The 16167-nt window shown below is 38.0% G+C and overlaps 1 protein-coding gene across 2 annotated transcripts; it reads right to left on the reverse strand.

Moving 5' to 3' along the window:
- Positions 1-1471: 1471 nt before the first annotated feature.
- TARS3 (threonyl-tRNA synthetase 3) lies at positions 1472-16023 on the reverse strand. Of its 2 annotated transcripts, XM_061447111.1 has the most exons (20): positions 15695-16023; positions 15197-15206; positions 15039-15121; positions 14070-14260; positions 13413-13536; positions 12188-12309; positions 11295-11412; positions 10610-10674; positions 10292-10370; positions 9210-9356; positions 7678-7776; positions 7184-7350; positions 6499-6661; positions 5478-5615; positions 4956-5033; positions 4756-4856; positions 3490-3594; positions 2606-2678; positions 1808-1922; positions 1472-1685 (listed from the first exon to the last, which is right to left on the reverse strand). In XM_061447111.1, the coding sequence occupies exons 1-20, from the start codon at positions 15944-15946 to the stop codon at positions 1537-1539; spliced, it is 2379 nt and encodes a 792-aa protein (XP_061303095.1). In that variant the 5' UTR covers positions 15947-16023; the 3' UTR covers positions 1472-1536. The 2 variants fall into 2 exon arrangements, with proteins under 2 accessions (XP_061303095.1, XP_061303096.1); XM_061447112.1 differs by lacking the exon at positions 15197-15206 and having other exon boundaries at positions 15039-15125.
- Positions 16024-16167: the final 144 nt, after the last annotated feature.

Consider the following 16167-nt stretch of genomic DNA (forward strand, 5'->3'; position numbering starts at 1 on the left):
GAGCAGCGCCTGCGGGATGCTATCGATGGCGGACTCGTTTTATCCCTGAGACTGCTGCTTTCCTCGCGCTGCTGAGCCCCGTCTCTCTACCTATTGCTCCCTGTAGAAAAATCTTACATTATTTTCATGGATTTATATCCCTCCGTGACCCTCTTTTTGCCGCAGGTCATCCAAACAATGTCGCAAAACATAAAAGGCTAACAATGCATGCTAAAATCCTAGGTTTTATTTGCAAAACCTAGAAGTTTACTGGGGGGAAAAAAAACAAACTAAAAACCAAACCAAACATGGGGTTTCTACATTCTGAATAAATCAAATATTGCATATAAAATATATTATTAAATATAAACATGAATTAGTCTCCACAGCCCACCTTAATTCTGTGAAGTGGAACAGAACAGGGCCCTGGCACTTGCTGCTCTAATTTTTTCTTCTCCTTTAACAAGAAGGGGAAACGCAGTGGGTAAAAACAGGTACTCAAGCAACCTAATACAAAAATAGGCTGATTGACCACACATCTCTACACCCATCACGCAAGTAAAGCACTAGATTTTTATTTATATAACACTTATGTGCTGTGTAGCATTTTCTGCTTCATTTCAGTGATATTAAATCACAACAGCTACAGCTGCATAGCTTGGATAACTGAGTAATGTATTTAACATTATCTATGCATTGTAAGTAAAAAAGGCATATAAAAGCAAAAAAGTCATGAAAACTTACCTAAAAAAACAACCTGATTCTATTGCCTGCAAGAGTAACTTCAAAATAATTTCTAAGCATGAAGAAGTCAGATAAATATGGCCACTGTAAATTCAAACATGCTGTGTTTTAAAATTGTCATCTGCCCTGTTTCAGTGGTTTCAGTGTCCCAAACAAATACAGCAAAAAATTACAGAGTTTTTTCAAAGGTTTGCTTGTTCTAGAAAAAAAAACGTATCAACAGCAAACACCGGAAAAAATAAAACACTCCACACACACAGATAGGGTGGGTAATTCAACTTCATTCTTGGTAATCACCTTTACAAGAACCAAGTATCAGACCAACTCAATCAGCACCTTGTACCACTTATACTTCCAATTGACACTCATGTACTTGCAGCCTGTGAACAAGCCGTTTCCCCTGCCATTCCTTCACAAATAAATTTGATATAATCTGGAGTTAGAAAAAAAAAAATAAACCAAGATGCTCCTCCTGCATCTGCCAAGCTTTGGATTCCAGGTCACATCAGCAGTCACAGCAGCAGCCAGTACAGCTCCCTGCCTCCCATTCCTCATGATTTATTTCCATAGCAAACCCTACGCACTTTAGCAGAGGTGTAGGACTTTTAGAATAAGCGTTCTGCAAGTTGCACAGATTGGAATCCCATGCAACTGTTAAAGGATTTGGCAGTTCCATCTGTCCTCTCATGCTGTTCCTATAGCACCAACATTGCTACGTGTGTCTATTTTGCATATCCATTAAACTGCTGTACAGGAAGGAAAGAAATACCATTTCACATGAGCAGCTAATAATTATTTTTCCTAATGGCAACATCAGAATTCTTCTTCTGCATATGGAATACGTGAACTCTTTAATTTCTTGAGTTTTTCAATAGCAGAAGATACTGAAATTTCTCCATGAACTTTGTTGTCTCTTGTTCGCACGTTGACAGCATTATTTGCTTTCTCCTTCTCTCCAACCACTGCAAGACATAGCACAAACAATATAAAACTGACTACCTACATTACAAAACAAGAGTCTAGACAAACTCTGTGCCTGACATTAAAATTTAAATGATACTCAGAAATGTGGTGCTGCAATTACCCAAGATAAAGTTATACTGGGCCAGCTGTGCATTTCTAATTTTCTTGTTTAATGTGCAACTTTGATCTAGATCCACATCGGACATAAATCCTGCTTCAAAAAATTTGCTGCAAACCTAAAAAAAACAAAGAACAAACCACTCAATATTACAGTATATATTCTACAACATAAATTTATACGTGCTGTAATCCCTGATCTCTTCCAATAATTTGTGTATATGCATAATTTGCTCTTGTGAATCATTGTAAGTCCATTAAGTTATTGGCAGAAAACTGCACACACACTTGAGGGCTTAGGAGGACTCCAGTTAGATTACAATACAAGGTAACATCCATATCAAATACTTGATTTCCTCACACAGCTACACTGCGCAATGCCAGAAATGCTTCCTCACTGAGAAATAAGAAAGAAGAGAATGAACAAACCCACTTATGCTTGCATTAAAGGAAAAGCAGGAGAAAGGGGTAAACCCAACCATGGTCAAATATAATGTAGTCAACAGTATAAATGCTGGGAAATGGAAGAAATCAGCTCTGCCTCTACTTTAAGCAGATAATCCTGTAATGAAACAATATACAAGGTTTGTCATCCAGAATGTTTTCTTCTTTAATAATTCCTCAATATGTAGATAGTTACAGAACCCAACACACTTGAAAGTTACATAACCCTATCTCAGGCTTATACAAATTTTAGTCTCTGCAATTATTACAGCATTCACTCTTTTTTCTAGGACAAACATTGTTTGTCCTAGCTATTAAAAACTGCTTGCTACTATAAAAAGGAAGGCCCTACTCTCACCTGCTGTGCATATTCTTCAGAAGTAGGTCCCACAGGCACAACCATGACCTGCCGCGGAGACAGCCAGAACGGCCTGGCAAGCAGGACAAGAAAAATATGAAATAAATATGCATATTACATTTGCATTACTATCCAGTCACTTTCCTAACAACAATTTCTTTACTTTATAAAAGTATTTATGTTAGCTAAGGGTGTTGAAAAATAGGTTACCTTCCTCAAGTTCACATAAAAATAGTAAATATATTGATTCCAGTAAAACATACGCAGAACTTCTGTTTACTTCCCAGCTGCATTCACAACTTCCAACAGAACTTGACTTTTTCATATGATTTCTAGGTTTTTTTATATAATTTTATAGTGAAACGTGAACAGTCAGGTAGGTGGCTAAAAGCAAATATTACCTTTTCCTTAATACTTTAAATACATTCACGAAGAAATACCTTCAGAGTTCATTCAAGATGAAATGATACATCTTACAACTTAAAAAAATATTTCACATATTAGGACTAATTCATGTCTGTGTTTGTGATCACTTTACACCTTTACGTATGTCTAACACCTTCCCAGTACAGTACCATTATGTTTAAGAAGAAAGGAACAAGAATAATGCAGTACACATATATTCAATTACAATTCTTATTTCTGCTTTACTGTATGTTTTTTCCTGCAACCTCATGAAACTGAATTTCTGTTAATGAGCTATCAATAAAAGGATGCCATGCAACTCAGACCATAAAATTCAACTTCTTTTCTTGTAATCTTACCTACTCATTTTGAGAAAATTCTAGGAATATTACTTTGCATTATAATATATGGGGCATAATGGAGGATCTCTATTCAATACATTGCTAAACACCTCTTAGAAGTGTATTTGTGCCACATACCACTTTCCTCCATAATTTTCTGCTAGAATAGCTATCATTCTCTCCACAGATCCCAAAATAGCTCTGTGAATAATCACTGGTCTTTTCTTATCATCGCCATCCTTACTGAAAAAAGAATAAAGTTAAAAAACAAAAATTTCTCAGCTCACACAGAGATAATCCTACTAACATTTCTGATTCTACTTTTCATGGAAAGACAAAATACAGTAACTTTTACTTACACAAACTCTACTGGTTTTATTAAAAATATACTTTCAATTACCTGAGCTTTTAAAGGAATACCGAATAATCCAGTGACTTAAAATAACCATGCCTATAGCTAATGGCATCAGCAGAAACACCTAAGTTTAAAAAGACACTCAACTGACTCAGCTCCATCTGGGCATTTTAATATTTATGTTCTTGGTTCTTATTTTTCCGCTATGTCTTGCTTTTTTTTTTGGTTGCACATGATTTTACCTGCTCCTACTATTGATGTCTTCCCTTAAATTACAATCCTGTGATGAAAAAAAGCTGGCTGCTGTTCGTAACAGTATTATCACCTACCAAAGAGCTGGAACATCTAACGTACAAGATAGAGCCAAATCAAAAAAACAACTATTCTTATTTTATCTTCCCCATCTAACTCTTTATAATAGGCAAAATCAAATCTATCAAGAAAAACAACCCAGAAAATGCGTGTTCAAGTCAACATGGTACTAAGATTAATTCACTCAGAGGATAAACATGCCTCTTCCTAGCTAGAATCAAAAGTGAGATTTTCATTAAAAACCGTTCACATTTGGTTTATGTTCCTCAAAGTTAACTTACTTTATCTGATCAAAAAGAATGGAGAACTTAATTACAAACATACTAGCTCCTTAAGACACATTTGAATTTCTAAGCAATGTCTTCAAAGGAGACACAGTGACTAGGCTCAAAGTGAAAACTGACTCAGCGAGTTTCCTTTAGCATTATATATGATCAGTTGTCTTCAGATCTGGCAGACAACATGGATCAGGAAATTTTCCTGCAATCAACAGCATTTACATTTAAAGTGACCTACCATTACACTGAGGAAGTACCTTCAATTTCATGACTGAGACCTCTACTAGCTAAGGATGTTCTCCCCCTCCTCATCAGGCTACTGCTGTACAGGCTCATCATTTGTTAAGTGAGCAACAAAGCATCAGTACATGTCAGTTAAAGGAGAATTAAAGAAACTAACCTTTTTTGGGGTTTAATTATTTCATTTCAAAGAGGAAGATATTTAACTTAACCACTCACCCAACATAAGTAAGATTAAATCGAATGGGTAGCTGGAAGTCAAGCTGGACAGTAGCACATTGATGGTACCTGCCAATAGCATCTTTGATTTTAATATCAATCTGTGAAGCAAAATAACACAGTTACTACATATACTCTGCCTGCATTGTGTCTGTATTATTATCCATCTCAAAGTTGTATTAAAATGCTGATTCACCAACCTTAGGACCATAAAATGCTCCATCTCCTGGATTCAAACTCCATTGCTCTCCAAAATTATTCAAGCTGTTTTGAAGTTGCTAATCACAGAAAAAAAAAAAAAAAGGAGTATAATTTATAAAAGGTATGGCAAGGCCTTTTATTGCCATAAGTCAAAGCATCTGCCTCTGAAATACAGAGGGAGTCAACATGCAACATGACTCCTGCTGGTCAAGAAATTACTCCTTTATAATAAATAATCCAGAAATAAAAGTAGTTCTTTGTACAAATGTGATTAATCAGAAAAAAATTAATAAAAATTAATCAGTTCAAGATAAGGGACTAAGTAAGAATCAGAAAGCTCTCATTTTATACAGAAACTTTGCATGTAATGTGATACTTTTCAATAAGCATTTCCAATAAGGACAACGCTTAGCACTTGATGTAAGCAATTTCACTTATTTTGCTATTCAACCTGAAAGAACTTAGTTAAATATCCATCTCTGCAAACAGAAATATTAAAGGTTTGGTTTTAAATGAATTACCTTTTCTGCATGATTCCAGATCTCTAACTCTCCTAGATAATTTTCTGGTCTTGTAGAAAGATGCAGTTGAAAGGTAAAACCAAAGACAGCATACACTGACTTCAAGAAATCAAGACAGCTCTTAATTTCTTCTTCAATCTCAAACATAAACAAAATATATTGATTTTTTTTAATTAAAAACATTATTGGATTTACTGAATTCCTCATCATCAGAATATGGGTCCATTAAACAAATAAAAACAACTAAAAAGAAAAAAAAAAAAATCACACAAAACTACATCCTACAAACCCACATCTAGGCAGCGGGTGACGGGAGAACTGAGGTTGGGGTGGCTTAAAAGCATGGGAAGAAAAGTAATGCTCTTGTTAAGCCTGGGCTTCTGGAGCCAAACTGCATGAGTCAGACCTCACAAGTGCACATCAATTTAGTCACACAGTTCTACTAAAGTTATGGCATTATTAACGAAAAGTATTTATCCAGTATTACTACAGAAAACAAAATGTGGTCAACAACTTTTTCTCTTTGCATGGGGAGATGCAGAAAATTTTAGCTTTTGGGATTTAGGTGCCCCACATATTTTTCTAAAGGGACAATACCTATGCAGCAAATCTCACTATGCAATTCACAATCATAACATCTCTCAAATAACTTTGTTTTGATATAAAAATAAGTAACATAAGATTACGGCACTGCTATTTCAGAAACTTGTAACAGAAGTTTAACAGGCTACTGATTTCAGCAATTAGAACATTAGAAATATGGCTAAGATGAGTAAGAAGGAACCACCTAAACCTAGACAGAAACCAAAAAACCTCACAAAACGAACCATCAAAAGCAGCATTATGCTGCAAAGCAACACAATAGAAGAAGTTTAAGTAAAAATACTTTAGGGATTTTTTTCTTGTTTAATGATGGTTTGCACTGGGAGGGGAAAGGTTTGCAGTTTTTTTGATGACTGGTAAGGGGAGAGGGCTGCTTAGTTTTAGGGGATTGGTTTGGTTTGGGTTGTTTTTTTTTTACCTGTTCTATTGTGCAAAAGATGTGAGCATCATCCTGTTGGAAGCGCCTTACACGAGTCAAGCCACTTAAAGTCCCAGAGAGTTCATTTCGATGAAGAACTCCAAAATCTGCAAGTCTAAGAGGCATTTCCCTCCACGATCGTGGACGATGGGCAAACATCAAGCTAGAAGGAAAACAAAAGAACCTTCCTTTTATCCTTCTCATAGAAGATTTAAGACAACACAAAAACTAAACCAAGATCAGCACATGCAGTAATTAATTTTAAAGTATGTATTCATTTAGGTTGTCTGCATCCTAAAAGGCAGGAAAACAGAGAAAGTGCAGCACTTGAAATGTATTGCTAAAGATCACCTAGAACAAACTCAAAAAGTATCAAGACTGGTTCATCTCTACCTTCATTTGCTATACCACAACTGATGCTTACCTCTACTGAACACAATTTGTGTTTGCTTAGTAGTACAGAATATTATTAACGTGCATAAACCTAGCTCACTTAGTGCAGACCTACTGAAAGATCCTCCTGCAAGAATTACATCTGGTCTTCTTTGGGATGCTGTCATGGCATCTCTTTGGATACACTAGTTCCTTAAGTAGTCTGTTGTAAACATACGTGGTAACATCATTTCACCTCAGCCCCACAAAAGATAAATGTAGTAAAGTAAGTTTTCCAGTTGAGGGTACAAACCAATGTCCTGGACAATTCATTGGTTTAAGGGCAAAAGTTTCCTTCTCAATCTCAAAAGAGAACATATTTTCACTGTAGTGTTGCCAGTGTCCTGAAGCTTCCCAGAGCTTACTGTTGAAGATGTTTGGAGATACAACTTCAGTAAAGTTACGCCTCCAATATTCATCCTATAAAACAAGTTTAACATTTAAAAGTTGATAGATATTTTGACAAGCAAAAGCCTTATTGTCTCTAATTGTGTTCTTATGATGGTGACTTACTGGGAAGGCTAAAGGACTCCTACACATGTAGGTTTTGCAAAACTGGAAAAAGCAGCTTTATTCTGCCATATTTTCAAAAAGTTTAGGTCCGTATAACCATAGTGAAAATCTGGTACATTTTTATATATAAAGACATTTCTCCTTCTGTGGATAATTCAGTTCTAAGAATGGCCTCCCACTTCAGATCAACAACTGATATTAAGCTTGTTAGGAGTTACATTAGTATATACTCACTCTTATGAAATCCACAAGTGTATTATAGAGAAAGGCACCTCTGGGAAGGAAAAAGCAGCTTCCAGGACTCAAATCATGGAAGAAGAAGAGTTCTTGTTCCTAGGTAAATTAAAACCAGAATGCTGTAACACCACTTCAGATGGAACTGGAGAACATGACTACTTCACACATCAACACTGTTCACAGAAATGAAATATTACAGCAGGAGGATGATTTCCAGGTTTACAAGTTCTCAACAACAGTAGCTAATTTATATCTAGTTCTTACTCTCAGAAGTCTGTAGTAACAGTGGAATTCCATTTGACACTGTGTAAATATACTTAAGAGTTTTCCTCAAAATCCTGAAGCCTTGACCAATCACAGTAACCAAAGCAATTAAGCATATAACTATCGCATCTGAAGGTTGACGGCTTAAGCTTGTGAGCAGGTCATTCTTTAATAGAATTGAGCCTCAAAACCAGCAGCTCAGCAGCGTGGCTGTGATACACCTTTAGAGAACCACAGCCTCGTCAGCATCTGTCCTGGCTTCAGCTGTACCAGTTATTTTTCTCCTTCTTAGCAGCTGGTGCAGTTCTGTGTTTTCAACTTTAGCCTGAGAACACTGCTGATAATACATTGATGCTTTCACTTGTTGCTAAGTAATGCTTACTTTGATCAAAGACTTTCTCCTTCCAATCCCTCCAGCAGCAGGGGGTGTAGGTAAAAGGTGGAGAGTGAGGGCTGCATGGTTCTGAGTTACTGGCTGGGCTTAAGCCACAACAGCATCATAGATACTGGATACATAAACACTACATAAACTGTTTGATTGATACTAGGCAATTTGGTTTTGAAAAGGCACAGAAGTAATCTTCTGCCAGCAAATAATGAGAAATTCATGTCTGCATCTTCTTGGCCAATGATGCAGACCTTCACACACAAGTTATTGAAATAATTGTTTCCTTGCTTTCACCTGTACTGTCCATTGTGCTTAAACACTCACAAAGCTGCTTTTCTCTTAAATACCCTCCCTGTAAATCCACCTTCTCTACAGAATCATAGCAAAGGTCACAACAATTAGGAGACCACATGCTAACAGAACAGATATTGGGTCATAATCCTTGTGTCAGTCCAAAGTCTTTCGACTTACACTCAAATAAGATTAACTCTGTTCATTTTAATCTAGTAGAGAAATACAGGAATGCTATCCATGACATCTCAAGTACTGCATGTACGAACACACAGCTATTACATTATTTATGCCTATAATAAAGAATGACAGAACCATACTATTTCCAATAATTTCTCACTTCTATGCAAAATATAGCAGTTTAGATAGGATCTGAAAAGATCCTACATAAAAATGTTCAAGACACACTTTCCTAAAGCAAGGGACTACCCCATAACTTCTTCCCACTGTAAACTTAACATCTGTATGCAAGTGACAAGTTGAGTTTATAGAATTAAATTTGGAAAAACAAACAAAGAAAAACAACAAAGAAGAATTAGTTCTATTACAGAAGCATAAAAGAGAAGTAGACCATGAAACACTGTACCTTTCCAATTTTCCTATGATCCCGGTTTCTGGCTTCTTCCTGGAATTTCTCCCATTCCTTCATCATTTTGTTATCAGGAAAAGATATTCCATATATTCTCTGCAGAGTTTCCATGTCAGATTTTCCTTCCCAGTATGTAGAGGAATTCTGATGCACAAACCCCATACCTTCAGTTACTCTTATATAATCTCAGGGAAAGGAGGAATAAACACTAATGCATTCAAATGTTGTGATTCCACCCCCCATCCCCAGCCTCTGTGGGAAAATAATTATATGCAGTCATCCATGATTTGCTGATAATACAAAGATTCTTGCACTGCCTTTTAGTCAGCATATTAAGACAAACTGAAGTGATTGGTGAAGTCATATTTTTATTATACTTAGGTACCTTGTTTTAAGTCATGGCATGTTTTATGATCTCTCATTATATCTTCAAAAAAAGCACAAATTGTTTATATTGAAAACATAATGCAGTAGGAAAACAGGAAAGATAAAATGAAACTAACTCAATGTGTCAGCTGAATGCTAGCTGTTTTCACAAACTAACACAGTCCCTGGAACTCAGAGTTCCATAAACTTCAGTTAGGAATCTGCAAAATCAACTATGATGAATGTTACCATGAGGTAGGACATTGTACTACTAAGGGTAGTGCTGGCTGGAGATACTAGCACAGTACTGACACATTAACTTATGCACTGCACTTGTCCCCTGTGCATAGTATAACTGGTTCCACACCGTATCTAGTTACTCCTAGTTTGAGTACTTTTGCAGTGCTCTTCATTATAGCCTAAGCATACACGATACTGTACCAATACTCCAGCAAAAAAAAAAAACATGCTATTAACTTTCAGTGATGTACTACTGTGATGGTCATTCCAAGGTCAGTAAACCTTGGAAGCAGATGAAAGCCTACTTGTACAATAGGAGCTGGGAAAGAAATGAAGGGCTATTTTCAGAATAAGCAAAGAAAACAATCCAAAGCATCCTAACATTATCACTTCAGGAGAAATAAATTCAGAAATAAATCAAAAACTGACCCATAGTTTACTTAAGTTTTAATGCACAGTTATTTTAAACCTACCTTAAGTATTTTAAGGGCCTTGATTTTTCCTGTGTGTCTCACATGTGGACCCCTGCAGAGATCAATCAGTGGACCACATCTATACACCAGAAGAAGAATGTTTATTTCAAAACACTTCAGCATTTTTAAATACATCACTAATGGCAAACAAGTTAATGCTTGACATATTCAAAGCCACTATTAAGTATATATTTGCAACACTGCAAATTCAAGGAAAAACACCACCAAAAAAACCCCACAAAAAATTATTCTCTCAATTTAAACAAAATATACCTAAGAACAGAAATATTTCATACCTTTTAATGTGATTTTCTTTACCTGTATATTGTAGTAGTTGCTGTGTTCACCTTCTCATGAAGGATACGACACTTAAACTTGTTATACTGTGTGGAGAAACATCAAAAGTCAGAAACATCAATAAAAGGTCTAATAAAATTGTATTTCAAATTTATATTTGAAAAACTATGTATTAATAATGCAAATGCAACAGTAAAAGATGTAACTAAAAATCACATGATCACATATACATAAGCAGAACTTCAACATCATTTTAGAAGAGTTAGAAAACAAGAGAGGAAAGAGACAAAAATACCATTTTCTTGAGGATGTGTTAAGCATCGTGATTATTACCCGATAGCCTCGAAGTATTCTGAAAGGCAATTACAACAAAGTACAGCGAGACTGGCAATATTCACTGTATAAAAGAGTCTTTCCTGACTTGTCTCTGCAAGTGAGCCTGAATGAATGTATGCCTTTAGCGTACTAATTCCTTGGTCATCTCGCTGAACTTGAGGTGTTTGTGTAGTAAGGAAAAGTTATTATTACTGCCTGTAAGCACCCCATACACTTGAGAGGGACATGAAGAGTGGGAAAAAGGATGATATTCTTTTTCTTTGTTTTACTAGACAGGTACTACTCTGATGAGTGAGTCACATGCCGTATTTTATGTAAGTTAATTCTAAAAGATCACTGTATCAGAATTATAGCCGCTCCAAAGACCCACCTTAAACATGTCTAAGAGGATCTCCTTTTTGACTTCCAGCCTTTCAAAAGGCTGCTTCTCTTTCATTATATTTTTACAGCGGTTCTCTAGCAGTGGGAATTCAGTACTAGATACACCTCTAAACAAAAAAGACATGGGCAAAGAAATATAAATTAGTTATTTTGATATTCCCATTTTTAAATGACCACTTTCTAGCGGTCTAATTTGAAACACATGGAATGTCTTGTTGTGATTTGTCACTGTATTCTTGTTTCTTACAATCAGCTGTGCTTTCAGACACTAAACTCAGAAATACAAATGGCATCACCATGAACAAACCCACTGCAATCACTCCCAGAACATTTAAATGCCTGGAAGATCTGCAACTCAAAGTTTACCTGATTTAGGAAAAAAAAAATTAAAAAAAAGAAAAAGGCTCAACCCAGCTGCTGGACCTAGTTATCACTGATGCAGATTCAGTGCTTTCCCTGACAACACAAAGATAAACAAGTAAAAATCAGAACTGTGCACAGCGATTACAAAAGTGGTAAATGCCTATATGAGTTAAGTGTATACGTGCTATTTCTGCAAGTGACTGGCATCTGGAAACCAAACTCCCATGAGTCTTCACAGAAACTTGTCTCCTGTATCTCCTGGAACTTCAGACAGTTTACCTAAACACACTACATTTTTTACAGAACATTCAACAGCTGCAAGTCCTGCTGAACACTGCTCTTGAACTTAAGCATACACACACTCTCAATATGTATGTACACACAGATTAACCAGTCAATTTAAAACCATACTAGATATACAATTTTACTTTTAAAATGCAGAAACATGACTGAACAAAAACAGTTCTAGTACAGAGCTTCAATTCACAGTATTAAAGTATAAAATTAAAGAAATTTTACCTATCTTCAATATACATGTCATAATAAAATCCATTCTCAATTGGTGGTCCATAGCATAAGCAGCCCCCAAAATAATCTTCCATGGCCTCTCCAAGAATATGAGCACTTGAATGCCAATAAACCTGCAAATAAAGTCAGATGAGCAAGCGATGGGATCACTGACATTGTGTAACTAAAAAGGAAAAAGAAAAAAAGTGGGGTGTATCTGCAGATGGGTTATACACTGGAATCAATGTTTTCTGAATTCTGAGAGAGTGTAACCACTTTCTGTTTTCATTTTGAAGTGTGTTAAATGGCTAATATAATAGCAAATGTAGCAATAAAGACCCACTGTATTTCAGCCTGAAAGATGATTATATCTCGGCACAATTCTGTCACCTTAGTACTTGTTGTACCTTGGTCATTTATTAGTTAGTTTCCAGCCAGTTAAAAGCCTATGCAGCACTAACCACATCTAAAGCAATGTAGCCGATTAGTTACCATTGTTCAAATACAGTACATTTATTAATTGGACTGTAAAGCACACTACCTGAAATATCAGGAGAGGGGAACTGACAACCCAGTAGATCAATACCAGTCTTATGTCCTAAGTCACTTTGTAGTCACTGTTACAAGAGAAAGCCTTTACAGTCTCCTGAAATGCCTCAAACAAGCTTGATAACATGAATAATTCTATGATAAAATTAAGTCTAATCCTAGTGTGTAAACACAGGTTTAAGACTGAATCTATTAAAAAAACCCAAACTTGGCTGTGTCACAAAGTATCTTCATAGTTTAATTAACTAAAATATGCTTGCAGAAGTTTCTAATGAACAGTGCTAGGACAAGGAGGTGCACATTTCACTTATGACTCAACTCTGATCCTGGAAAATTTTTAAAAACCTGTAAGACAGCCTCACTGGTTCTTTCAGTGTCTGATCTTCAAACACAGTGAGTCAAACCATAGAACATTTCTTAGAATACATCAGACTATTTCAAGTTAGGATACAAATAAAGAAATTCACTATGGATCTTGTTTGAGAAGTAACTTTTTTATGTAAAAGGGAAGAAAAGAGCACCAAGATTTTACTCACTTACAGACTGTAGGTACTTAGTATCTGATCTTTGTCAAATCATGACAAATAGATTACTTGAATAGTTTGGCGATTTTTTTTTATTATTTTTAATTCAGGATTTAAAAATAATGCTGCAATCAATTTCACCCTTCAATCAAGTGTTTACTCACAGCTTTTGCTTCTTCATTATCAAACATAAGCAGCTCCAGAGTACAATCTCCCTCCAGTGGACGATCCAGGTCCCACAGTTCACCGTTCACTTTCGCTATGACTGCGTCTGCAGCCAACGCTTGACTAAAAACCACAAATCACACAAGACCAAACATTTAGATTCAGATTTGCAAAAGCACTTAGTTTTCTAAACCCCGTGATATCCCACTCACGCTCAATAGCATCTAAAGACCTTGGATTTTTGTTTCTGTGGTCTTCCTACTTTTACGGTATAGACCCTTACAGTCTGAAAGTTTCATTCAGCAGTTTTCAGTCCTGGAAGAAAAACTAACAACAGTTTCTACTATTATCTGGTAACTCACAAAAATGACAGATGTCTATACTCATTCCTAGCAGTGTCACTGATTGTTACATTTTTTAATTGGAAATGAGCATTACGACCCCAGCACAGAACTTCAAGTATCACTCAGATCAAGGACTTCATCCAGCTGCTTCTTCTGCATTAAGATGAAGTTTCAATGCTTTCCAAATAAGCCAGCTTAACGGACTCACCATCCACTGACCATGGCATATATATTTTATACAACACAGTAGAAACAACTGATTGTAACAGATGTATCACTGCAAAAGTGCAGCTCCTTGAATCTGCAGGTTACCTAGTTCCTACAGCTAATTGATATGGTGTGGTTTTCCAGGATTCCCCTTCAGCCACCTTTCCATCTGTCAGAGTAATTTTGATAGGTTTGCTTTGGTTGGCCACTCTGTAAGCTAGCAAAGCATCATGTTCTTTTTTCAGTGCTTCGTAAAGCTTCAGTCTGTCTTCTATGAAGCTTGGCTCACGCTGTAGCTGTAACAAATAAATTAAATCATACATATATGTAGCTGTGAAAGAAATAGAAGACAACTATTCAGTGTTCATTCATCCCTAGAGGTTCCAACTGAGACCAGATTTAACTGTACCAGAATTTACACTACTATGCAGTAAAGCATTTTGTAAATAATTATACACAGGATAGTCCCCTCCAACTTGCTATTTTATAATGGCTTTCCAATTCTCCACTGCACCTTCAGCAATCTGGGTCTAAATGGCTTTGTGAGTTTGACTTTGGAAAGCAGCCTGTATTCCTGCCCCAGAACTTGTATTTGGCTGACATTCCTGAGAAACTTGGGTAACTCCAACAAGCCCTCACTTCTGCCAGTTCATTCAAAGCATCAGATTCCAGTAAGATAGTCGATGGGAAGTTTCCTTTAGTCTGGCATCAGGCTAATTATTAAGATCTATTGAACTACAGCTAGTGTTGCCACCATCTGCCTTCAATTATCATGAACACTGTCTACCTATTCATGAGCTGCCACTCTCTTCAGGAACCACAGTACCCTGACCCTTATTTCTCAATAGCCCAAATCATTTTATGACATAATAAGTAGAGATATAAGAACGTATAAGTAAGTCCACTAATTACATGCAAGATGAAGCTCTTTTTTTTTCTATATGCATACTATAGCAAGCCTTCTTCCCAAAATCTGAGATTTCAAAATATAGCAAAGTATTTCAGATTTCAGCACTTTTTGCTGAACCCAGCCAAACAACAGTTGCTCTTCTGTTATGCGGTATAATCACTTACATCATTCTGATGTAGGTTCACAGCTTCTTTTTTCTTTTCCTCTTTATTTTGAGTCACCACAAGAGTTGGACTTGCACTGGAGACTTTCTGAAAACAGTTATAATATTAAGCATACCCCTGTATCGTTAATACTTTACCCAGAAACAAACCAGTAAGTGCAATATTGGGCTAAAAAGGCAATTACAAGCAAGATGTGCCCTTTATACAGATGAAAGACTTCTCACAACACATCTGAACTGCACCCTTCTGATGTTCAGCAGGAATGGCAATGCTGCTCATCAAGCAGCATCTTCCCAACACAATTTCCACAATTTTACTACTACAGCCACCGCTGGCCAACTCTTCCCAGTGAGACCCTGGGCGATTAAAACAGCCTAGCGAGTCACAAGCACAAGTTTCGGTGGTCTGACGAAATGACACCACCTCTGCGCAAAGGCAGGGCTACTGGGAGCAGCACTGCTGAGCGCCCCGGGCACAGGAGGAGAGCAGAGACACGAGGCAGACCTGCGACCGCCGTGGGCTCGGGCTTGGACCCCCGCTCCCCGCAGAGGCCTGGCCATCCCCAGAGCGATGCGGGCGCTCGCCCCCGCCAGGCCGCCACCCTCCCCGGCAGGTCCCGAGGAGGGCCCCGCGGGTGTCCGCACCCCGGTTGCTACCTCGCCACCGGCCGGGGGCTCCGTCGGCGCTGCCCTGCCCAGCTCGGCCGCCAGACTGCGGCGCAGGTGCAAGAGGCGGTAGCGCAGCTTCTCGTTCTCGGCCCTCAGCCGCTGCAGTTCGGGGCTGCAGGTCGCGGGACAGCCCGGCGCCTCCTGCCCCTTCAGCTGGTCGACCTCCGCCGTCAACCAGAGCAGCTCCTGCTCCTGCCGCGACAGGCGCAGAGACACCACCTCAGCAGCCGCGCCCGCCATCTTCCCGCCGCAGCAGCGCACTCGCCCCGCCCCTCTACGGCTGAACGTGCTCGACACCGCCCCCAGCTCAGCCGCTCCGCCCCCCCCCCGTACCGCCCCGAAGCCGCCGGGGCCCGCCCCCGCCTTTCCGGAACTGTCCGCGCACGGGCACGGTGGGACTCGGGAGGCTTGGGGAGGGCTGTGGGCGGTGTCGGTGTGCCTGCCTGCCTCTGATCGGGCAC

The sequence above is a fragment of the Pezoporus flaviventris genome, unplaced genomic scaffold, assembly GCF_033815535.1.
Source record: "Pezoporus flaviventris isolate CSIRO_AGI_PZ_B2104156 unplaced genomic scaffold, CSIRO_AGI_Pfla_v1 ptg000006l, whole genome shotgun sequence".
NCBI lineage: Eukaryota > Metazoa > Chordata > Aves > Psittaciformes > Psittacidae > Pezoporus > Pezoporus flaviventris.